General features: G+C 35.0%; 1 protein-coding gene across 3 annotated transcripts in view; it reads right to left on the bottom strand.

The window, feature by feature from the left end:
• Positions 1–338: 338 nt before the first annotated feature.
• The window catches only part of LOC121322260 (growth factor receptor-bound protein 14-like), a 44,086-nt gene continuing 19,076 nt past the window's right edge, over positions 339–25,348 (bottom strand). The window contains exons 1-13 of one of the 3 annotated variants that reach the window (XM_041261957.1): positions 22,793–22,984; positions 12,036–12,192; positions 10,944–11,065; positions 7,676–7,750; positions 7,206–7,343; positions 4,885–4,995; positions 4,542–4,637; positions 4,224–4,286; positions 3,398–3,514; positions 2,778–2,844; positions 1,976–2,063; positions 1,398–1,491; positions 339–794 (exon numbers count right to left, since the gene is read on the bottom strand). In XM_041261957.1, coding sequence (XP_041117891.1) covers positions 639–794; positions 1,398–1,491; positions 1,976–2,063; positions 2,778–2,844; positions 3,398–3,514; positions 4,224–4,286; positions 4,542–4,637; positions 4,885–4,995; positions 7,206–7,343; positions 7,676–7,750; positions 10,944–11,065; positions 12,036–12,192; positions 22,793–22,855 — 1,347 coding nt within the window. In that variant the 5' untranslated portion in view covers positions 22,856–22,984 and the 3' untranslated portion in view covers positions 339–638. Of the gene's footprint in view, positions 795–1,397; positions 1,492–1,975; positions 2,064–2,777; positions 2,845–3,397; positions 3,515–4,223; positions 4,287–4,541; positions 4,638–4,884; positions 4,996–7,205; positions 7,344–7,675; positions 7,751–10,943; positions 11,066–12,035; positions 12,193–12,656; positions 12,945–22,792; positions 22,985–25,348 lie in introns of those variants that run through there. The other 2 variants (XM_041261956.1, XM_041261955.1) reach the window with 2 other exon arrangements.

Genomic DNA, 25,348 nt, shown 5'->3' with positions numbered 1-25,348 from the left:
GTGGGATAATTAATTGATAAAAAAAATAAACAATTGATTTAAACAACTAAAAGTATGCCCCATTGTACTTGATGGGGAGACAACTTTACTAAAAATAGTAACACATGATGTGGCGTATAGTAACACATGATGATGTATGATGTGGGCTTTGTAAAATCTTTACAATATATCTTAATGGCAAAAGCGCACACTCGCATACTCTTCTCACACCCCCCCCCCCCCCCCCCCCCCCCCCCCCCCCCCCCCCCCCCCCCCCCCCTCCCACACCCCCCCCCCCCCCACCACAAACACACCCCCCCCCCCCCCCCCCCCCCCCCCCCCCCCCCCCCCCCCCCCCCCCCCCCCCCCCCCCAAATAGTTTAATAAATATTATAATGCCTTAGTTATTGTACTTTTGCTTAAATGCTCATGTAAATCAGCAGCTTATTGCTAATTTGGCTGCAATACATAATGTTTTCTTAGTCCAAGGCACATTGTAAATGATAATTTGTTCTCAAAATCGACTCATCTGGATAAACAGAGGTTTTGATTGATTTTTTTGTGCAGAACTCGCAATTATTTTAAAAGCTTTCCAATGAAGTAGTTTTTTTCACTGCCTTTAGTTTTCTGTGGTTCTTTTCAGAAATGTCACGTCCTGATTAAAGAGCAATTCGAGCAATTCGAGCACAGTGATGTTTTAGCTGGCAGGGCAACACTCCCTTATTCAGCTGGTAAAACTCCACAAGCTGGATTAGATCAATAAATCTTGTGTGACCGTCATCCAGGGTGAAGAACAGCTCTCCATCTTCCTCCAGCTACACAAATTACAAAAAAAATAATTTAAACATGCATTCAAAACAAAGTTACCAACTGCCAAAATCACAGTCCATCATGCAACAGACAAGCATGTCATAACTTGCAAATTGAGCAACCGACCACATTAGATCATACAATTATGAACATATTTAGGCTTATGTTGGTTTGCTTTTTGTGTCAGAGAAGTCACCAACAGATGATTAGGAGTACAGCTGTAGAAAATCTGTAAAAACGTATTCTGCACTGGATGGGAAAGCGTTGACACAAAAGCTTAGTTGCCATGACGTGAGATAGTTTGAATATTATCATGTCAAGTTAATTCAGATGAATGGTTAATGTACAGTATATAGAAAAAAAAAAAAAAAAAAAAAAAACAGGAGCTTTACTAGGTATGGGAGTAACACACATAGCCAGGGTTTGACCGATATGTTAAACCAATTGATAGGTGCCAGCAACAGAATAGCACTTAATTCTAACTTCTTCAGGATGGATGATTTTCCTATGGCATGCAACTTCTGATTGTCTTTATATAAGAATCGCACTGTATATTAGAATAACTGTTTAATCACTAAGTGCTACATAGTGCTTAATTGTATACTTACAGGTACAATCTGAAAGTGCTTTATTTTCTGGGCATGGCACAATGACAGAACAAATGTTTTAGGATTACTTTGGCTGTCCCTTAAAAGAAACACCCTGAAATACAATAAAAGTACACAGAGATATTTTAAACTCACACACATACTTGCCTGTCACAATTCATTAAAGGTGAAATAAGATATTTTAAGAAGAAATTAGTTGGCCAAACTCACATACAGTTAAAGTGCTTAATTAAGGAAAAGACAATGTAGAACATGAATATCAATTGTAGATCAATGCTATGTGGAAAATGTGATTTCAAATGCATTCTTAATTGGAAACAAATATTTGGACATGTTATTTAAGAGGAAGCACACATTTTACAAAAAAGTTCCTTTAGGAATCTGACTTAAGTTCCTTGTGAAAGGAGCTATTCAGAGAAAAGGAAGTTATCAGAACAGGGAACGGCCCCAGCACCAATCTGTGAGGCCTGATAATGTCTTCAAAATCACGAGAGTTAACCAAGAACAACATGCACTACATAACAATTGTTTAATTCTGTTACAATTTCCACCTAAATCATCAAACAAAGTCTGCTTACCCATCAATAAGACCTTGCTGTGCAATTAATTTGTGAGCTTCATCTCTGGAAATTTTATGATGAAACCAGGGGTGAGTTCTGTGAAGAACTATTAGGAAAAAACATTGTGTTATATTTAGGGCTTCTAGTTTTTTGGTTTTTATTATCTATCTCTCTCCCTCCCTTTAAATTAATAGTTGTTAAGCCTTAACTGAATACCTAATTGTTTAAATTAGCACCACACTACTAGAAACTAACGCAGTGGAAATTAACAAGCTGAATTCGGCGATTAGATCCAGAGCAAAATGTAGGTTCAAACAGAATCAGGTGAGATCAATTACACGTTGTTTGTGAACTCAATGAAGATATGAGGATAAAAAGAAACAACTCCCTTTGGTAATTAGCGTTTGATTAAGAAAGTGAAATCGGCTCAAAATATGTTTGAAGGGACATCACGTGATCAAAAATAAAACCTGAAAACCAGAAGCGCTAGTTATATTGTTTGTTTATTTAAAAACACTAAACTTAAAACTATACATTTTTATTTAAAGCGTGCTGGGTTAGTAATGTTTCATTTCTACTGGCAAACAAAAACAAAACATACAGCACATAAGAAATTAGTCCTGTTTTATGTTGTGAATGCTTTCCTGAAAACCATTGCCAGACCTTAACAACAACTCTGGTTATACTATATAATTTCTTGATACAAATATAGGGCTAATGGAAAATGCATTTATAGTGAGAACAATACATTTCAAGTTTGATATAAAACATGTCTAAAACTAAAGCAAATACAATACTTCACATTGCTTTATTAACTGACCTAAATTTGAAGTAGAACCCTGAGTAGAGGGACCTCCTTGTGGATTGAGTCGTAGACAGCTTTTCCTCTGTGTAAAGAAGTAATTTTAAATACTGAAAGATTAGGCAAGACACCTTTCATTAATAATGGAGAAATGCAATAGTCCTGAAAAGGGGGATTGGCTTACCAATTTCACAGGGGTATGGGGTATTTGTGGACCTCTTTTGCAGCTTGGGGGTAGGCTAATTATTTATAAAAAAAGTTTACCATGGTCATTTTGATGTCATTTCCCCATGCTTACACTTTGCAGTTATTATGCTTTGCCATGTTAACTACTGTCTTTGCGTTGCTTTATTATGTCTGAGACTTGCTTTGCTTGTCTATGCTTGTCTATGCTTTCACTATGGTTTTTTTTTTAACATGGTATACTGCAATATGCCTTTTCAATATGTAATTTTTAAAGGCAGCAGGGAATGTTTTTAACAACACTGTTCAACAACATCTTGCATAGCATGCCAATGGAATGCAAACATGTTTCTGAAGCTGGATTTTTGTAATGCATTTGAAGGGAAGTTAGGTTACACATCCAAACATGTTTTTAAGGGTAAGTTTGCCCTACCCTAAAAGAAAGTCAGCCATACCCGCCAGGAAAGTCCTTCCTCAACAGCAACAGAAAGAGCTTCTGTAGGGTTTTCTATCACCCTGCTCTGGTGCCCTGAGAAGTCCATTGCCACTAGTGAGTTTTCTGAAATGCTTCTCTGAAAAAAATATTCACAATTTCATTAATGATACTTGTGTTGTAGTATATTGCCATCTAGTGGCAAAATAAGGGGAAAGCATGCATCTTATTTGTAATTGCTCAGCTGGAGAAAACTCCAGTAACCAGTTACTAATTATCTTTGAGAAATTTTCTTTAAATTTTGAACTGAATGTTTGTTCTGGTAACCAAAACAACCTTTTATTTAGAGGGTTTTTTTTTGTTTTTTTGTATCAGTAACGTGTCATCATATTTTTTTGTATTATTTAAAATGGGTTACACTTGTCTATTTGGGGTTTACTCCAAAACCCCTAGATCAAGTATGTGTGTTTTTTTTATTAGATAAGTCGCTGTGATGAGTTGTCTGAAAACAGCTGATCAAGAAGCTATTTTGGGAAGACTGCAGCACTCATGTATCTAGTTATAGTTACTGTAATGGAAAAGCATGTCACTTATTTAAACCTCCAATTGTCTGGTTTTGTCAGTCTGTTGGCATTGAACAGTTTTGCCAGCACATGACTGCAGATTCATTCTTTGTATTAAATGTTAGTATACCTTTTTTTTATGAATAAAACATAAAATGGCAAGGTAAGGGCACACACTCAAATCAATATTTAAAATATTACCACACTCCCATTGCCCCACAATTGTAATAATAATAATAAAAAATAAATTCAAAAAGAAAACCATACACATTATATAGTACAAACCACTGGTGATACTTTCTGCTTCCGATGAGGTTGAATGAAATTTTGGTACAGCTGCATCCCATACTAAAAATACAAAAATAGGCAATGTTTAAAAATCACAAATCTTAAAAAAAAAAAAAAAACGAACAGGAATACATTATGCTGTGTAACAACAGCACAGCATTTTAATTATGCATAAGCGTTGTCTCAAATTCATCACTGGTAGGAATTATTTATTACCTACAACAGTCAAGACTGATTTATTTTTATTTTTTTTGGTCTTCAGAACTTAAAGATCTGTCATGGTGGAATATTAATTCAAAGTAACGAGTTTAATACCTTGAGAAGCCGAATGGCCGTCACCCAGCAGGTCCTACTCCGCTCCTCGTCCGCACAGAGCAGTCTCAGGCCCCTGGCTCCTCCCGATTTGTTATGCTGCAAGGCCACAGCGCATTGTTTAGGGTTAATGTATATCCTGAGGACAACACCTGTTGGAATAAACGCCACTAAAATTGTCCTACTTTAAAAATAACTCACAGGTTAAAAATCACAAATTGTTGTATTGCACAGTTGTAATATAATTGTCTCTATCTTTTCTGAAAATATGTAACTGATCTGTTTTTAATCTCCATGCCACACAAATGCATGGTGAATATAACAGGTTTAAATTGGGTAAACATACCTTAATACAGAATCCGTAGTCTGTTGGCGCCCTGTACTTCTTCCTGCCTGCCAGTAATGTATAAACATCACTGTCACTGAATTCAGCAACAAATTGAAGATGCCTTGGTTCCTAGGTGAAAAGATTATATATATATATATATATATATATATATATATATATTATATATATATATATATATACATATATATATATATATATATATATATATATATATATATATATATACACCCACACACACATATATATATATATAATATATATATATATATATATATATATATATATATATATATATATATATATATATATATATATAAACACATAAACACAGGCAGATAACTGGTTGTACATAACATGCTTCACCCGTCAACAAGTTTAACAGTTACATCTCTACAATGCCAACAGACGTACTATGCAAAATGTTCCATACTTTTTAACCAAGTATCGGAAATTCCCTAAAACTGAAGATGGGATGACAACGTAATATGAGTTTGTATACAGCCAGCCCAGACAACACGTTCAGACTACAGCTTCTCAACTTTTAGGCCATATTCACAAACCGTGCACAAGTGCTTCACCAGTCCAGAACCACTGGACACAACACTATCTATCACTATCAATCACAACACTATCAATCTATTTTATTGTGTAATAATACATGCTAACTTATAGAATCTGCTTTTTATATTCTATGGGCTTTATTCGCAAAACTATTTATTTCACACAACTCTTTATTGAGCAGTCTGCTCATAGTACAGCTCTTCTTTTCATGAAATTCACTGATTTGAATAAGCCAGTCCCAATATCTGTTTTAAGGTTAACCTGCTGAAATAGACATCCACATTTTTTTCTAGTGAGATAGCAAAATAACAAGAGAGCATTGTAATTAATTTGAACACCAGTAATTAATTCAGGTGTGCCATATTGAAAAATGTCTATATTCTGCATCTCTCAGCTAAAAAAGACACAGTAACATATTTTCTTAATGGTGTGTGCAAGCTATTATTATTATTATTATTATTATTATTATATATTATTATTATTATATTATTATTATTATTATTATACCAGTATACAAAAAGGCACAGTAAATTAATATATGCAAAAATGTAAATGACCCATTTATAAAAAAAAGAAATAAATAATACAAAAAAGAACAAAACAAGCACAGTGCCATGCAATAACATTTAAAAAAAATAAACAGATTTATCCACTGTGTGGTGTCAATCAAAATTACAAATTCTATCAAACAATGTAAAGCACGGTAAGGCAGTTGCTTTTATTTGTTATCTGCTTTTTGCACTGCTTTAATGTATGACATTAAGCTGAGTCCATACATGGACTTTAGATTGTGCTATCTGCAAGGACTGTAGAAGATTGATTCTCCAAACTGCATTTGGCCAATGACTTCATCGCTAGCCAACATTTCCCTCTAATTCATGCTAAAATGAGAAGAGGAACACTCCCGCCACTGAAGAAAGGGAGGAAACCTCTGGGGAAATGACAATCTGGACAAACATTTCAATTAAATTGAAACTAACTTATTTTAACAATGTTGTTATTTAATTCATTCTATATGTCATTGCAATGGAATTAATCTTCTTCATAAAGAACAGACACTACTGTAGTGGTATTTATGTTTCAATAATAATAAAAAAAAGAACTAAGGTCAGTTCAAGTTTTTAGCACCAGTCAACAACACTCCTTACATTTCCTTAGGTAAGATAGTCAAATTCCAAGCAATTAGTGCTTTCCTTTAGAGAATAAAAATGCAAAACATGCACTAGAGTAAGGTTTAGTAAATGAGTCATGTATATATCATGTATATATCATGCATATTGGCTGATTTCAAAGACCCTAATTAGCACTAATCTCGGACTAACACTAATGAAGGTGCCAATCAGGGTTTATGTGTTAACTACACCTTCTAAAAGTGAAGTGTATTACTGTGACTTGTTCACATGATTCACCAGTGTACAGCACTTCATTGAAAAGTTCAAATGAGTGTCATTCTATCCTATCTTCAGCAAGGGGTGAGGTTTTCTTCATATAAACACAATTTGCTTTAATGAGATGAATTACAATCATATTTTACAGAATGCCAGCAGACTTCTCCAATGAATAAAACCACACACATGTTCTCAGTGAATAGGCTTCATTTGAAAATCCTGATTAAATAACCCACTGGCACCACCTCTCTCATTGTTTACGGGTTTTATTGATTAGAGTTGTCTGCACTGTATTGTAGCGATGCAGCGGCAGTCAGTATGACCAATAGAAAATGATGAAATTATTAAATACACTCAAACTTTACTGACCTTTGAAGTTCCCTTATTAGACAAATAAAGCCCAGATCTTCTCAAGACAAAGTAGATCTTTTTCCAAGTCTTCTTTCCCTGCTCTTTAGCATGCAGAAAGCCATGGATTTCAGGACAAGAGCTGGTACTTAGAAATGTCTTAAAAAGAGATTTTATTTTTTTCAATACAGGGCACTAAGTTTTTGTTTTGTTTTGTTTAATAACAGCAGAAGTTAGAATTAAACAATTTGTCATACATTACTTATAACAACTGTGATGCTTGAATAGACATGTGAAAACAGCCTGTCATACATCAAAATAAACTTGTTTAAAACAACATGTACACCATTTGTTTTACTTTAAAAAAAAAATGCTTTTTTTTACTAAGATGGACAACATTGATTCATGTGTTCCAGAATTTCCTTCTACAGTATTTGTCAAAAATAAAGAAACCCAGCAAAAAAAGGCTAGTAAATTTGTAAACTTTATACCTGTACCAGTTGTGAATGGTTCAGAATTCCATTGGTTTCGCTTGATATAGACACCATATGCTCTGGAAAAAAATCCTGATAACATAACAAGCAGGTCAGTTAACATTATTATGTTGAGGTATTTTTAAAATTCATTTTCAGATTGCACAGGTGCACAAGAAACAGTAAACATATCAAATGGTCAATGGTCACCAAGAAAAATATATAACATTTAAGGCTTTATTTATGAAAAGGCATTAAATACAGCTGTAACGTGCACATTAAGTAGTGAGCACAACGTGCACCATGAATCTAAATTTACTATCCCATGTACATGCTAATTTACATACCATAACGTGCACTATATGTACTGCGAGTGATAGTTTAATGAGCATGATAATGTCCAAGACTTACCCGTGACCACCATGATATAAAAAACTGCAGCAGTTCAGGTGTATCATTTGGTCAGTGGCTTACTGTGAAAGCCGGAGGTGGCTTACATTGACTGAAAATGAACGATCAACAGGGTACAGGCAGACACAACGCAAACTAAAACTGTATGCATAGGAGTTAGAAATTCTAGTGAAGGAAGTTGTTTTAAAATAGAACACCTGGTTTTTTCTAGTGTTTTATTTAAACACTCTATTATGTGTACCAATGTAATAAACTATAAAATAAAATCTTAGACATTATAACATTCATTCATGTTTATTCACTCTTAATATAACCTGTTAGTTGCATGTAATTTTCACTGCTCTATATGAAAGCTTTAATGCAAATAATGCCTCTATACCCAGATAGATTTCAGGTTTAAATGGTGTGCCTATAAGTGGTTAAAATAAAAAAATAACTAAGGTCAGATCAACATTGCTGACTGGTTTTTCAGACCACAATAAGCACCTTACATTTCCTTAGATAAGGTACTCAAAGACTAGTGTTATTTGCAGTCTGTGAAACTAGCCAAAACAATGATTTTTTTCCTTTAGAGAATAATAACGCAAAGCATGCACTAGAGTAAGATTTAGTAAATCTGTCCTGTATAAAAAAAATATACAGTGCACTCCGTTTATAAGAATCACATCTGTCCCGGATGATTTGATTCTTATAAGCGGTTGATTCTTAAAAGCAGGCAGATATCATCACAATTAGAAGTGCGGCAGCAGTTTAAATATAGTATACAAATGTCACTGGTGCTCAGTCACTAAGGACAATACATTAAAACAAGTCATTGTAGGAGATTTGTTAGAGGATCATGATTATGTTTACTCAGGGCTGCAGAATCCTGTTGTACTACAGTATATCTCATGAGGGTACTGCTTAGTTTAAGTGCTGTGTGGTGTTACATGTAATGGCTTTGAATTAAAATGACACTACAGTACAGTATTTTACTGTTAGGACTACCACTGCATTCAGGATCTGTGGCTTGCTTTCTTTTCAGTAAGCGGAGATGGAAAGATCCGCAATCCCCCCCCTCCCCCTCTCCTCTACATGCATATCACACAGTAACAGTGCTGTACTCAGCATGTATTCAATGAATATGTATTCACTTTATTAAAACACATTTTCATTAACAGAGAACACAAAGAATACCTGTACATGCAGTCGTGTGTCTTTCTTTTTCTGCCATGTCGACACACAAACTGCACAACTTGCTTTTTCTCTACTGGGAGTCACTGAGGACCAGGGATTATGCTGCACTTGCTGTGTACGTGCCTAATCATGTGAGATTTGATCAAATTCAGAAACAGCTCTATTGTTTGTACACATCATTGCACTTGATAGAGTATCATATTCAATGCTGTCAGTTTGTCCCAAAATGATTCCTATAAGCGGATTGCTTGATTCTTACAAGCAGAGTATTTCAGCATGGTTAGTATAGGAATGATTTGGTCCCAGTGGTTGATTCTTATACCAGTAAATAAACGGAGTGCATATGTAATAATAATAATAATAATAATAATAATAATAATAATAATAATAATAATAATAATAATAATAATAATAATAATAATAATAATATGCCTGTACTGGTGAATTATACGCAAACATGCTGAGCATATCAGTTGATTTCAAAGACCCTTATTAGCACTAATCTTGGACTAACACTACTGAAGGTGCCAGTCAGGGTTTGTGTGTTCATTTCACCTTCTAAAAGTGAAGTGTATTGCTGTTTCTTGTTCACATAATTCACCAATGTATAGCACTTTAATGAAAATATCAAATGAGTGTCATTCTATCCTGTCCCTATCTTCAGCATGGGGTGATGTTTTCCCCATATAAATACAATGTGCTTTAATGAGATGCATTGCAATCATATCTAATAGAATGCCAGCAACTTCTCCAATTAATAAAACCACACACATGTTCTCAGCGAAATGACTTCATTTGAAAATCCTGATTAAATAACCCATTGACAGAACCCCTCTCTCATTGTTTATGGCTTTGATTGATTAGAGTTGTCTGCGCTGTTGCAACAGCAGTCAGTATGACCAATAGAAAATTATGAAATTAAAGCCTGGTTTCCAAACTAACTAATTATCGCTCACTTCAAGGTGCAAACTACGATTATCGTTCTTTAGTAAATACGGTGTGAATAAAGCTCATCTCATTATTCAGAGCGGAGTGCTTCAATGAAATACATTATCATGCATTACCATACAAACCACATATTCATTCTGACTACCATAATGTGACACAATAAAATCAGCATGTGCCACAACATGCCCACTACTTTGCGCTATAATGAATAAAACTGCAATAGTAAATACGCAAAGCATGAAGGTGCACACTAATTGCAATTATGGTGCACCATAATGTTTAGTGCCCTTTCGTAAATGAAGCCCTTAGTAAGATAATAGAGTTTGTCGTTATCTGAACAGCTTTGGAAACTTTTCTTAAAACACTTACTTGCAGGACAGTACATGTGACGTGGACTATCCTGTCCTATGCATTTTCACAAGCATGTTGGAATAATTGTTGCATAGAACAGCAAGCTGCTTTTTGTAGATGAACTAATTTAGCCAATACATTAGCAACATTGGATATTACTGTAGTGTCAGCCTATAATTTCACGTGCAATTAAAAACAGGCAAATCAGGAACTTTTGTTGTAAATGCATTTATCTTTCTACTTTTAGCAGTAGCATTTACCTAAGTGCAAACTATTAATTTTTGTTTTACCTCAGAATAAAATAAGATAGTAAAATAATAAATATGACTCCATTACAAACTATGTTTTTTTTTTTTTTTTTTTTTTTTTTTTTAACAGAAATTGAGGATGCAATTCTTACCAGTGGCTTTTTAAAGAATTCATATTTGGCATAATTTTTCCTAAAATATAAACGGTCGTCTGTTTCCACTCCCCAGCTTGACTGCACTCCAATAACAGACTCGTGGTCTTCTATGGTTCTTTCTGTGCATTAAATATAAAGTACAGTTTATATAAAATATACATTTTCCTAAAGTTAGACAGACAAACGGAACATAAAGATTAATAAAAAACAGTGGACAATGTGAATAACAATATTAAAAATGAGATACTTTAATGTACTAATAATGTATATTTATTAAAATCACAATAGTTGTACTTGGTCAAAAAGGCCATGAAGACGACTTACACTTTTGAAAGGTTGATCCCAGGCCCCATGAACCAGACTTTGGACTTCCTACAAAAAGCTTCCAAGATCTACCTCTCCAGTCTGTGCTTTCTCAACCCATGGGGTTTTCACTGTATTGCTCTGACCGGCAAAATATCCTTGGTCACCAGCCCCTTCTCATTTCTACTGATCTGGATCCATAAACGTTACTCTATTTCTGAAGAATTGGTACCAAGACACAAGAGGCTTCAACTAGTCAACTAACAATAAATTTCCCATATACATTGCAGATGATTATCCATTCTAGGACAGGACTGGAACAATAATCAATTATTGTGTTATTTTGTATAATTTCTTTCGTCTTGATTATTTTTTGTTCTGATAACATTATTAAATATCGGTGATAAAATCATGTTTCTAACAGTCATCTAAAAGCTAAAAAAGTATTAGCAATAGGATCCAATGGACAACCAATTTGTCCATAAAGAGATGCACCAGAAACCAACAAGGGTGGTCTGACAAGAGCATGACAACTTAGGACATTGTATGTTTTAGGTTTCCCTGCTTATGTGAATGGCCCATCAGAAATAATGTATGCACAAAGTATTTATTAAGGGACATTCTTTACCCTACCTGGAAGATCAACTATGTGCACATCAAAATGACATAAAAACACAACATGCACTGTATGTCAGCAGCTTTTAATTCAGTATGATACAGCAATATTGTACTGCAGCCTATACAATACTTGGAAGGGAAATACAAAAACAGAATATATGGCCCTACCAATGCCTATGCGGGCCAGATGCTCAAAAAGTGTCCAGCTATGGTCATCGATGCAATGGTTCCTTAGTATTAACAGCTGGCAGACATCCCGTGCTGTAATATCACTGGGTACTTCTAGTGCTCGACTTGTGTCATCTTCATTGTACACTTTGATTACCTGCAATGAAAATAAAATCCCATTTTAAAAGGATTATTATTATTTTTTTGTACAGCCATACCAAAATTATATTCTTTGCTGCGGTCAATACACTGGCTGATACGTATATGTCATTCCTCCATGAGGGCCTTTGGGGGCCTGTGAATTGAGTTTTAGTTAAGAAAGTCCATTACCAGACCTCTCACAGCTTTAGAGAAGGCACCTTACTGGGTAGGGCACATTAACAAAGGGAGAATCAAATTACATGCATTGCCACAGATTAGGCTTTTTTTTTTCTGTGCCAAAAAAAACAAAACAAAAAAAAACCACAACACTTCAGTGCTGTGAATCTAGCTCCCCTCGCCAGCCCTAAATTAAATATTTGATTTCAGAATTCAAAATGCAATAGGTCAAAAAAAACAGTGAAAATAAAAAGGTTCTGCATTTGGTTCTGATATAGTATCTTTAAAATATAGTGTACTTACCAGTGAAAATGGAGCTAAGCAGTCGTGTGTATTTTGGTTATCTCTGCATTTGATGCAGGTCTGAGTGTACAGCATTGTAGAAACATGCATTACAACACTGTCAGCTGTGAAGCACTCTACTCTTAGTGCAGCAAGCGCAAATGATGCGATTATGTAGAGCTGCCTCTTAGCAGCAGAGTTTTCCGACTCCACAGCTACATGTCACAGAGGCTCTGCCCAATCACCTGCTACCTTTTTCTAGTAACAAAAAAAAAAAAAAAAAAACAGCGCACAGGACAAGCCATCTCAGGATTAAGAAAACAAACAAAAAAAAAAAAAATTACCTGGCTTACTCCACGTAGTTCATTGCAAAAAGCCCTGCCTGTCTGTGTAGAAGAAAGGGGGTCACTATGCTCCAGCTGGGGCAGGAATTGTACTCCAAGAGCTGCAGCGAATAGGAACCTTTAGCTATGACATCATCCCCAAATTAGGTAAACAATCTGCTTTTTTAAGCAGTCAAATTTTGAGATTTACAAGACAAAAAAAAACTTGAAGGATCTCCCTTTGAAGACCTTTAACAAAAGCCCAGATTTACAAAAACCTCTTTCAGCCAATTTTTGTTGCACAATCTATAAATCCTTGCTAAAAACAAAACAAAAAAAGCAAAAACGGTAATAATTGTGTCTTAATTTGTAGTTGTAAACATGTTAAAACAGTGATGTTGACTATGTTTTGATTTCCCACGTAACACCAATGTATATTATAATCATACTAACAGATTTCACCATCAAAATGTAGGAATTGGCTCTAGGCCTAATTCCAAATGCATCCCTGTGTACATTTAATTTCCTGAGAATCTGCCAAATCAAATCTCAAAGCTCTCATAATTCATGAAGAACAGAGGTACACAAAACATCAGTACCAATGTCTTAAAACTGAAGAAACCCCCTGACACAAATTGAATATACAGTACTGATGCTTCAGATTGATAATTCATTCATGCAAAATAATCATTAAAATATATTTACGGTATTTGTATTTGTCAAAATAATGTAATTGCCCAAATATGACATTACAGAGACATTTAAAGTTTGCTTTTTTAATATTGTATTTGAATTTAAAAATGGCCAATTCTATGACATAGTAAGCAAGTGAACAAGTCAGGAGCTCATCTAACCCATGGTGTGCGTGTGCGGGTGTGTGTGCATGAGTGACCGTTACAAAGCACAGCATTTTTAATCATGATTAGATACAGCTAAAAACATCTTTTTAATAAGAAGCATTTAGGGCAATATATTTCTACTGTGGCAGAAAGGTGGTACAGAGATGGTACAATAATAAAACAAGGAGGTCATTTTAGCATTGTACCGAATAATACCGCTGTGTTTTTAAATAATATACTTGCGAAAAATAAATAAAGAAAACTATAAAACCCACAATCACTAGTGAATTCAGCCACTGCCTCATGGGTAGCAGTCTGTTTAAATCGGCTGGTGGAGACAGTGAAAAGAAAAGAGAAAGAAAGGTCTGCAGTAGAGTGTGAGAGTAAGAGAGTTATATGCTGGTTCTGGTATTCTTGTAGCCTGAGGTAGGAGCTACTAACAGAGACAAGCGGAACACTGCAGACCTGCTTGAAAAGACTGGACAACAAAGTTTCAATCTGAATAGAAGAGTGTAAGTCTTCTGTCACCTTAAATTCTAGTTTATGCATTTTATAAAAAAAAAAAAAAAAACACCTTAAAACGCAAGTAATGTGCTTGTTTAAAAAACAGCAACGAGAGTCGTTTACGTATTGTGGTATGCTATAAACGCCATGGAAAGGCGTAATGAAATCAAATAGCAGTGAGTGAAAATTTAACAAAGGGAAACTACAATTGTGTGCCAGACTTTTTCTCTGTTTAACCTGTAATATTCTCGCTGTGAATACCCTCGGGAATGTTCATGGAACAGGACTGTGTGTTGTACTGGCAGGATGCAGGCCTGTTTCAGTTTTAAGGCTTTTGTTTTCACCATGTGTGTACAAGCAATACTACATGATTAACTTTGCAATAAAAGGCTTGGAGTCTGAGCAAAATACACAAACTTGAAATAAATTACCATCTCTTCAGCCACGTGGTACAGGAGGCTGACAGAGCTAAAGCAGAAAAACACACTGAAACCAGCATTTCAGAAAGAAACTTTTATTTTGACACTTTGCTTTTTAATTGAAGATACAATAAAAAAAAAGTTCCCGCTGGTTCCACTTAGTGCCAGGAGAGGCAGCCATGAGCCATCTTCCTGGAAATCCCACTTGGCCGCTGTCCTTACAAAGGTAACACGAAATTCAACTCTCAGGACACTGCACTCCGATTGGCTATCATATTATTGTTAATAAGACAATGAATAATCCTTGCTGTACACTGAAACCCTAACCTTAAGGTCAGTATCCTATACTGCAGTCATTACTTATCTAAAGTAGTTAATGTTTTGCATTGAATATGCCTTTTTTTTGTTACTTTTAAAAAAAAAAGTGAACAGAGATGCTAACTTCCTCAGTTGTCCTGACAGGAACATTTGGTGGTACCTCTTAAAGCACTGTGCTTGGACCCTGGAGAGGCAGCTCTGTACCTGTGCTTCTTTGTTCTGTGGTATGGACTGTTCCCTTCCTTACCTGTGTGTCCGGGCTCAGCAGCACGCTCTGGTGGACGCATTTGAAAACCTGAAAAAGAAAGAAGGAAAGACAGTTAAAAGCAAAACTGCAGAATTTATTTAAATAATGAGCAGTGTTTCAATACTCACCAAGCAGTTCCACGCCAAGAGGCCGAAGCGGACGGAAGTCGGACTCTGAAACCACTCTGGACTTTACAAATGAAAAATAACTTTTGTGTGTTATTGTTCTTCATTATTATTTAAATTAACTTTAAAGTTTGGGTTAAGCTCTTAAACTCTGGGAAAGTTTTTTTTTTTTTTTTTTTTTTTTATTTGTGTTGGATTCTTTTATAATAAACCCTACCATTGTTTGCACTCCTTGTGTCCTGCTTGTCATTCTGCAAGTTCAACACGTCATGGTTATCCTACAAAATTAAGTGGGCTCCACCAGCTTACACTACCTGTGAAACAATTCTTAAAATCCCACCACACACACCCTCTCACACAAATCCCCCAGAAAAAATAATTTTATTATAATTGATAATAAATTGAATATAAAAGGAAATAAAGCCAATATAAAAAAGGTGCCTAACTACTAAACAAGACAAGTGGGGTAAATTTGTTCTAGCCACTCCCCCTTCCTGAAGCATAAGAGTCAGAGGCGGTGGGGTTAGGCAGAGGGCACTGGCCATGCACTTTTTAAAAAAGGAAGGGCACCGAGATCTATGCCAAACTCTGACTGGTCATGAGTCAAGGGAAGGGCGATACCACTTTAGCAAAAAGGGGTGTTTATTTATGTAGACCAGATCAAATTAATGTGTCTGTACACATTAAACGATCTGGGGGGGGAAATGGATGCCATGACCATACCACCTTATAACCCGTTCTGCACTATAACAGGCTGCCTTATAAAAGGAGGAGCACTGTACATACCAGTAGATGTAAAATAAATAGATATGAAGTTCTCTACATGAAATGTATTTGATTTTGTAGCTGTATTTAATACTACAGCTGTGTGCAGAGATCAGAGATATTTTCAAGTTAAGTATTCAGGTGTTCAAGCATTCCCCTTTACTGTTTTGTTGAATGTTAATAATGGTTTTAAAAGAAGTGGTACAATGCAAAAGGCCCTGCTAAATCACAAAATATGTGTTTGCTTTCTTTTTAATCACTGTTCTTTAATGATTCTATAGTCTTATTAAAATATAGTAAAACCAAAAAATGTTGCAAGTTCACTGGTGCTTACTGTATTATTTATTACTGTGATGATATGTAACCTGCACCCTTCACTTTCTCCAGAAATTTCCACTAGAGGGAGCCCCACATTGTTCCATTAAAGGAAATATAAAAAAATGAATGTAAATCAGAGTTAGATTAAGCCTATACAAAAAACAAGAAAATAATGTTCTTATAGTATGAGTGAGAATAAGGTCGACTCAAATGGCTGGAACAGTTAATATGAATTAGGCTGAGTTTGAGGTGGTGATGGGCATGGGGAGTCAGGTTGTATAGGCTACAATGGAAATATCTGTCTGGTCTTATGCATCCTTGGATTTTATGCCAGTGTGTTTTTTTTTTGTTTGTTTGTTTGTTTGTTTTAATTTGATATAAAAGTAACTGACAGTATATGTATCCACCACCAGAAACTTAAATACAAAATTAGCGTGAACATAAAAAATTGTGCATGACCTACATCCAATATACATGTAAAAGTGTGACACATGCACCATACTGTATGTAGGTACATACAGGCATTCCAATATTCTTATACACACATTTAAAAAAAAGCATCTTTACATAGACAAATTCAGGGAAAGAAATAGTTCAGCATTTTAAAAAATATAGACTCTTAAACAGAAACACTTCCTCCCTCAAGCCAGCCTATGCTAAGGAGAGAATATTGGAGAACAGTTTGTAATTACAAACAAATCATTTTACTTCAAACTTCACTCCCACAGCTGTACAGAGCTGGTTTTTATCTACTTATGCAAAAAAAATTATCCCAATAAATGTAGTTAATTATCATGAATTTAACTTTTCCTATTATTATAATCTTTTTAAACTAGCAGGTATTTCTCTATAGCTTTGACACTGACAGGCAGCACAAAGTATACACTGTTTTGGTTCCGTCACAAATCATGGTCTTTCTATTTTACCGCTTTGTATTCAGACAAATTCCTATAAGGGTTTCAGCATAATTTCTATCTATCCGAAGGATATTCAAAAGAACAATATTTCTCCCACAGTGGTCGAGTAGTGGAAGGACGGGAACCCTTGGAGTCTACAGAAATGTAAGTCAAAGGGTTCTAGCAAGAGGCAAATCTTTTGAAAAGGAATACAAAAGAAAATAATACTAGTTAGCTAGTGGTTTGTTGGATTTTTTGACAGTACATTTGACCTATATTTGATCCACAAAATGCACACAATGTATTGCCGCAATGAGAACAGTGGTAATGAAACGCAAGCTTCTCAGTGGGTAAACATTATTTGCCTTATTAAATATTTGCCTCTGCACTTTAGGGTCCTATGCAACCAGCAAAGGTTCCAAAGTTATAAAGGAGAAAAAAATACTTCTAATAATTGAAAGAAAAAAATAGAATGTTGGTTTAAGTGGAATCAATACTTTGACTACCCCTTGTCAAACTGTCTGGACCCGGGAAGCACACAAAGTCACGTTTTCCTGCTGTTTTATTGTATGAACAGAATTGCCTGCTATTAAAGTATCCTATTCCCAGTATTTGGCAGCTGTTTGGGTGTGATTATAACTTAAAAACTGCTGACTGCTACAATGATAGAGAACTGAAGGAAATATTGACATAGCTTTATGATATGCTATCATACTAGAATGTTTCAGTGAATAGCACAATAATCTTTTAGGGTAATATATTTTGCGAAGGTAAGAATTTCTTAAGGACACAGATCTAAATTAAAGGTATTAAAGTGGATTAAAAGAACATTTTTGTACCGTTTTGTACCAAGAGAGAGAAAGAGGGAGACAGATAAATAGATCTGCATTTGTAGCCATGACAACAAGTATAATGTTAAATACATTCTTATAATTCTGATCTGTACTTTGTCGACTACTGTTATTTTCCAATTAAGAAACTATACAGCAAATGCCTCACTTAAGTCAGAACACCTAATGTAGTGTTGGGACCATAGTCAAAAACAAGTTGAGTAAACTTTTCCTTTCCAGTTGTGTGTTTAATCTGATGTCATCGTATGCAGTTCTATTTTACACAGTCTGTCGGCGCCAGTTTTCCATTGTTTCATTTCATTTTTTATTTTTTTTTATTTTGTTCCCCCAACAATTTGACATGTGTTTTCTCATTGTTTGAAACAGCTGGAAAATGATTTAAGCATCTTGCTTAAAAAAAATATATAATATATATATATATATATATATATATATATATATATATATATATATATATATATATATATATATATATATATATATATATATATATATATATATATATAGAAAGAGAGAGAGAGAGAGAGAGAGAGAGTTTAACACATTTCTAAAACCAACAGCCTGACATGATGTCAGGTAATGTATGCTGCACACAAAGAAATGTATACTGCAAGTACTAATAACCCAGGTTTCTAAAAATCACACATCATTTCAAAGGTATGGCCTGGCTACACCTCGTGTTGGCTTCAACTTTCTCTTAAGGAGCTCACAGAGGTATACAAGCACATTCTATTTATACAGCCAGCCTCACAGAAAGCATGGCTCAACTTTTCCCTGTCCAAGATACTGAATGACACAATTCTTAGTTGCACTTCTCTCATTTTTTCATTCATTTTTAGCAGGTATATTCAGTTGCAGTATATACCTAAATACTGTATGCTGTATTTGAACAACTTCCTTCAAGGGAGGGACATCATGGTTGTCTTTGACAAATAGATTTTTTTTCCCACAGCAATTGTGTATTATTATTAATAGAGTTCTGTAAAATGCTAAATATTGGGCTATATAAACACTATTAGAAAAGCTTCATTATTTAAAAACAGTCGAGTAGATTTTTTTTAGATCAAATTACACCAAGAAATGTTGGTTGACTGGTTCTACTGCACTGCTCAAAAGCACTAAAAAAAGAAAAGTGAAAACAATATACCAACAGTCTAAAGTACCAGTATATTGTGGTTTTAACGGACAACTGAATTGGCCAGACAGGACATTCTGTTCAGTCTCAAAACAGGAACCTGAAACTCTGCACATCTGTTTTACACTACAGTACCCTTAGGCTAGTCAACCGCTTTTCAACATTTTTAAAAGAGCATATTTAAAAGTCTATGAGCCAGAACAAAGTAGCTTTGAAGAGAAGAATTAGAAAGATACTGGTTTACAAAATATTCTCATCCCATATTTGTCAATAGATCTGCTTTGCACTCCTTTACCCGAGGCTAATGTTCTTTTTCCTCAAACATACAATCTATTTTTATTGCACAATGAAAGTCAAAAGGGAGGATGTTATATTATATATGATATGTTATTATATATATATATATATATATATATATATATATATATATATATATATATATATATATATACACACACACACACACACACACACACACACACTCAAATTTGAAATAATACTTCATTCCTCCTGAAAAGTGATGAAATTAAAAGCTATTTTGTCATGTACACTTGCATGCCTTTGGTACGTCATAGAATAAAGCAAAGAAGCTGTGAAAAGAGATTAATTATTGCTTATTCTACAAAGATATTCTAAAATGGCCTGGACACATTTGTTGGTACCCCTTAGAAAAGAAAATCAATAATTGGATCATAGTGGTATCTCAAATGAATTAGTTTCTTTAATTAGTATCACACATGTCTCCAATCTTGTAATCAGTCATTCAGCCTATTTAAATGGAGAAAAGTAGTCACTGTGCTGTTTGGTATCATTGTGTGCACCACACTGAACACGGACCAGAGAAAGCAAAGGAGAGAGTTGTCTGAGGAGATCAAAAAGAAAATAATAGACAAGCATGGTAAAGGTAAAGGCTACAAGACCATCTCCAAGCAGCTTGATGTTCCTGTGACAACAGTTGCAAATATTAAGAAGTTTAAGGTCCATAGAACTGTAGGCAACCTCCCTGGGCACAGCCGCAAGAGGAAAATCGACCCCAGATTGAACAGAAGGATAGTGCGAATGGTAGAAAAAGTATCAAGGATAACTGCCAAAGAGATACAAGCTGAACTCCAAGGTGAAGGTACGTCAGTTTCTGATTGCACCATCCGACGCTATTTGAGCGAAAGTGGGCTCCATGGAAGAAGACCCAGGAGGATTCCACTTTTGAAAGAAAAACATAAAAAAAGCAGAGTGGAATTTGGTAAAATGCATATTGACAAGCCACAATCCTTCTGGGACAATGTCCTTTGGACAGAGGAGTCAAAACTGGAGCTTTTTGGCAAGTCATATCAGCTCTATGTTCACAGACAAAAAAATGAAGCTTTCAAAGAAAAAAACACCATACCTACAGTGAAACATGGAGGAGGCTTGATTATGTTTTGGGGCTGCTTTGCTGCGCCTGGCACAGAGTACCTTGAATCTGTGCAGGGCACAATGAAATCTCAAGACTATCAAGGCATTCTGGAGTCGAAACGTACTGCCCAGTGTCAGAAAGCTCTGTCTCAGTCACAGGTCATGGGTCCTCCAACAGGATAATGACCCAAAACACACAGCTAAAAGCACCCAAGAATGGAGAAGAACAAAACATTGGACTATTCTGAAGTGGCCTTCTACGAGTCCTGATCTGAATCCTATCGAACATCTATGGAAAGAGCTGAAACGTGCAGTCTGAAGAAGGCACCCATTAACAGGTACAGAAGTCTCATTGAGAGCTACAGAAAATGTTTGATTGCAGCGATTGCCGCTAAAGGTTGTGCAACAAAATATTAGGTTAGCGGTCCCATCATTTTTGTCCATGCCATTTTCATTTGTTTTATTATTTACAATATTATGTTGAATAAAAAATCAAAAGCAAAGTCTGATTTCTATTAAATATGGAATAAACAATGGTGGATGCCAATTACTTTGGTCAGTTTCAAGTTATTTCAGAGAAAATTGTGCATTCTTCGTTTTTTGTGGAGGGGTACCAACAAATTTGAGCACGTCTGTATATACACACACACACTGATATCTACATTACATATTAGTGTTTACATATTGTTTGCACACTATTATCAAGCATTCATGAGCGAAGTAAGATTTAAAAAGAGAAGGCTATGGATATATAGTGAATTGGTTTACTGTAATTAATAAAAAAGGATAACAAATTATAAAACATGTTATTTATTTAATGTTCTTTTCCCGTTATAATTTTGCACCCTACTCTACATCCTTCTCAATTACTGGCATAGACAGAGGATACTCCACGCATATTTCATGGAGTACTGTAGTTATGCCACGAATGACGATGGCAAAACACATGGAAATCTAGCTCTACATCTGCTCGCATTGTGGTGTAATTCTGTCATTGCATTTGAATGAACGCCAGATGTATTTCAAAACACACAGTAACACTTCGTACTACACTATAATTGTTAAACAAAGTATTTAAAACTGGACTTAGTGTAAGCAAATAGCCGAATAATGTATTGCCTTGCCCAGTTGAGCTGTGGCAATATAAGGCTGTGAAAATGCTTACGGCGACCGTGGCCCAGTAAAACCGAGACGGATGCTGGTGGGGTCCGAGGGTAGACTAAAATTTCTAACAAATTTTAAAAGTTTGTTCCCTAACAAGGTGACTTTAACTTTTTAATTGTACTCTCATAAAAGAGTTTGGTCTTTTGTCGATACATTACGTAATGCACATATATATATATATATATATATATATATATATATATATATATATATAATATATATATATATATATAAAGCCATCCCAGAGTGAAATAACAAGACAGCATTGTATTTAACTTGAACTGACAGAAGAGAAACAGGTGAAATTCAGTGTTTCATTTTTTAAAACATTCAAAATATCTCAATCACATTATGTAATACCTAACTAAATAAGTAAAATATATTTTCTTAGTGTAAAAGAAAGAAAGAAAGAAAGAAAGATTAACATGTAGTTAGTGAACTGTAAAATTCCATTGTACAATTAAAAAAAAAAAAAAGAAATCCACAGTACTAACCACCACTACTAACACAAAAACAGTCCTATGGAACACAATTCGTAAGTGCCTTTATTCAAAATTATGTATCCACTGTGTGGTTTCAATCAAAATTACACATTCTATCAAACAATTTAAAAGCACAGCAGCTGGTTTTCTTTTTTTTTTTTGTTTTGCACTTAATGTATCTGGTTTTCAAGGCTGCCAAAAATTAGATTCCAGACAATGTAATTAAGCGGTCCATACAGTGCTTTAGATTGTGCTACTTGTAAGGATTATAGAAGATTAATTCTCCACAGCTGCACATAGTGAATGTACATTTCTTACGACCCGTGTATACAGTATTGCAATATGAAATGTTTTTATTTATGAAAAATAAAACCCCTACCCGCTTTTGAAGGAAAAGTGGAGTAATAGCAGGCAATGTCACTCTTCTTGCATAGAAGTTCATAATTGGTCTTCAAAACATTACAGTAAGGGTAAAAATATCCAAGTTATGGGATTGAAGAAGCAATCTTGGCAGTATATGTTATAGCTCTGTTCTCTTAGCACTTTATGGAAGCTTTTATAGATCGAGCACACTGCTAATCTGCTAAAGGATGGGAGTGTGGGACAGAGAAGCAGTTAGCAGCCAATCATAGTGAACAGAAGCTCCTCCTTTGTCTTTGAACAAAACTCTAAATGCTTTCTTTCACAACAAAGATAAACTTTATTAAAATTATATTAAGTTTAAACATCCTTTACAGTATAACCTGATCCTGCAAGATATGAAAACCTCTTCAGTGATGGATCTCTGGCATGTGTCATTTACACATGCTGGTACCAACTGAATGGTACAGATGGAAACTGATCAGTGCACATTTTATTACGTGTCTTTGTGTAAATTCAGCTTTTAGAATGACAGAATGGAATCAGTTTCAGATAAAAACCAGGCATTAGAAAAGACGAGAGGGGTATTGCTTCAGGCCCAGAGGCAGTCGAACAGACTTTTTCCATGCTAGCTGTCACTAAGCTCATATAAAACAGAACAAGAAAGCAAAGGATTAATAAAATTAAATCTACCGCTAAAATGCTAAAACCAATATTTGTTTTTGATGACCTTCAAAATCAGTTTGTGTTGGTTTGTAAACTCCATTTCTGTGTCGGTTTAACACATGCTTGCGTTGCAAAAATAAAAATTGTCAGATTCCTTTGAGATGGACTGAAAGATGGACTTTTTTTTGCAGTAATTTTTTACTGATTTTCTTTGTATTGCATACTTGCAGTACTGTAGTTTGGTGTTTTAAACACACTGCTGTACTTCAATGTGTTCATTTAAATACCCCAATGTTAATAAAGCAACTACAATGTAGTATAACAACTCCCTACTTTCATTTTTTCATATCTGATGGACCCCTGAAACTAATTAAAATCAGATATGGTAGGTTCTACTGTTTTAGTTGTTTTTTGCCTGCCTAAGTCTAAGTCTTTATCAAATGCTTTTCTTTTAGGATTCTGGTCTTTATTTTAATGTATTATTTTACACAGGCTGGTTTGCTAATATATATAAAAGCCCATTCAGGGTTATTGTGAATCAGATACCACTGACCCCTATTTTAATTAACAGTGCAATAAAGCCCTGGATTACCCCAATCCAAAATTAGATTTTACAAACATCTCCATTATCCAAACAGCCTCATGGAAATCTGTCATGTCAGTGGTAATGTTCTTCTGCCCCGATTACATAGAAATTACAGTATCAGATTATGTACAGTAATACACTATGTTTTATATTTTAAAAAGGGGCAAAGCTGTACTGCATTTAGTTTGAATGTTTAAAATGTGTTATGCTATTCCCATCAATACTTTTAGAATTAGATTCACTGAACACATTTTCAATTAGTTTGAAAAACTCCATAAGGTAAATTAAAATATGTTAAAAGTACCAAATAAAGCAATTTAGCTATCCAGTACATTACAAAATAACTACTGGCCTTGTAATCATTCCTTTGAATAGCTATGGCAGGGAGTAATGGTGTTACATTTTTACCATCACAACAAGGCCCTGGAAACTTGGCTACAGATTTAGCCAAAGCAGCACAATTACTTCCGGGCTTAACCCTTTAGGACCAGGATTTAAAAAGAAGTACAGTGCTACCCTGTTATAACGCGATCTGTTATAGTGCAGAATCGGTTGTAATACAGTAAGGTCATGAAACTGAAGCAGAAAAATCCAGAATTGTTAACTGCATATCCTAAAATTCAATGCCTCTTCATGTAAGCGCACAGACAAGCAAATGCTTAAAATTATCATACTGTAGCTTTAAAAAAAAATCTAATTAATTTAATAAACAGAGCCAGACTGATAGCAAAGTCTCCAAAACAAAAATGCATTCATACACTGCCCTTGAAAAAGAAACCTACGCTAAACTAAAAACATATTGCACATGCCCAACTTACATGAAAAAAATAAATACAATAAAGCATAAATTGTACATAATATCTGGAATAAATCAATCAATCTCTATTTTATAAAGCGCCTTTCATAGTGGAATACCATCACAAAGCAGTTTACAAGATGCAATAAATACAAGCAGAATACTTTTGGGGAAGTATATCAAAGCCATTGCGAGGGAGTGCGAGCAGACCACCAAACTAATCTTTGTGGTATTAGCATGCCACCTCAAGGACCCTTATGTCTAATGAAGGCATAGAAAGATCTACCACATTGAGTCGGTAGAACCTGGTGAATGTATGCAGAGTAGCCCAGCTAGCTGCAGTACAAATATCAGTCAGTGAGGCACCTCTAAAGATGTTGTCCCATGTTGTAGCCACTCCTCTGGTAGAGTGCATGGCCACCCTCCCAGCTGGGGGTATATGCAGTCGAAACTGTGTCCGCAATCCAGCGGGACAGTCGCTGCTTCGATGTAACCACGGAATTAGCAGAAAACTTGAAGTGAGAACT

Source organism: Polyodon spathula, chromosome 10 (assembly GCF_017654505.1).
Source record: "Polyodon spathula isolate WHYD16114869_AA chromosome 10, ASM1765450v1, whole genome shotgun sequence".
Lineage (NCBI taxonomy): Eukaryota > Metazoa > Chordata > Actinopteri > Acipenseriformes > Polyodontidae > Polyodon > Polyodon spathula.
Note: the sequence above shows the minus strand (reverse complement) of the source record. Positions and strands in the feature narration are given on the sequence as shown.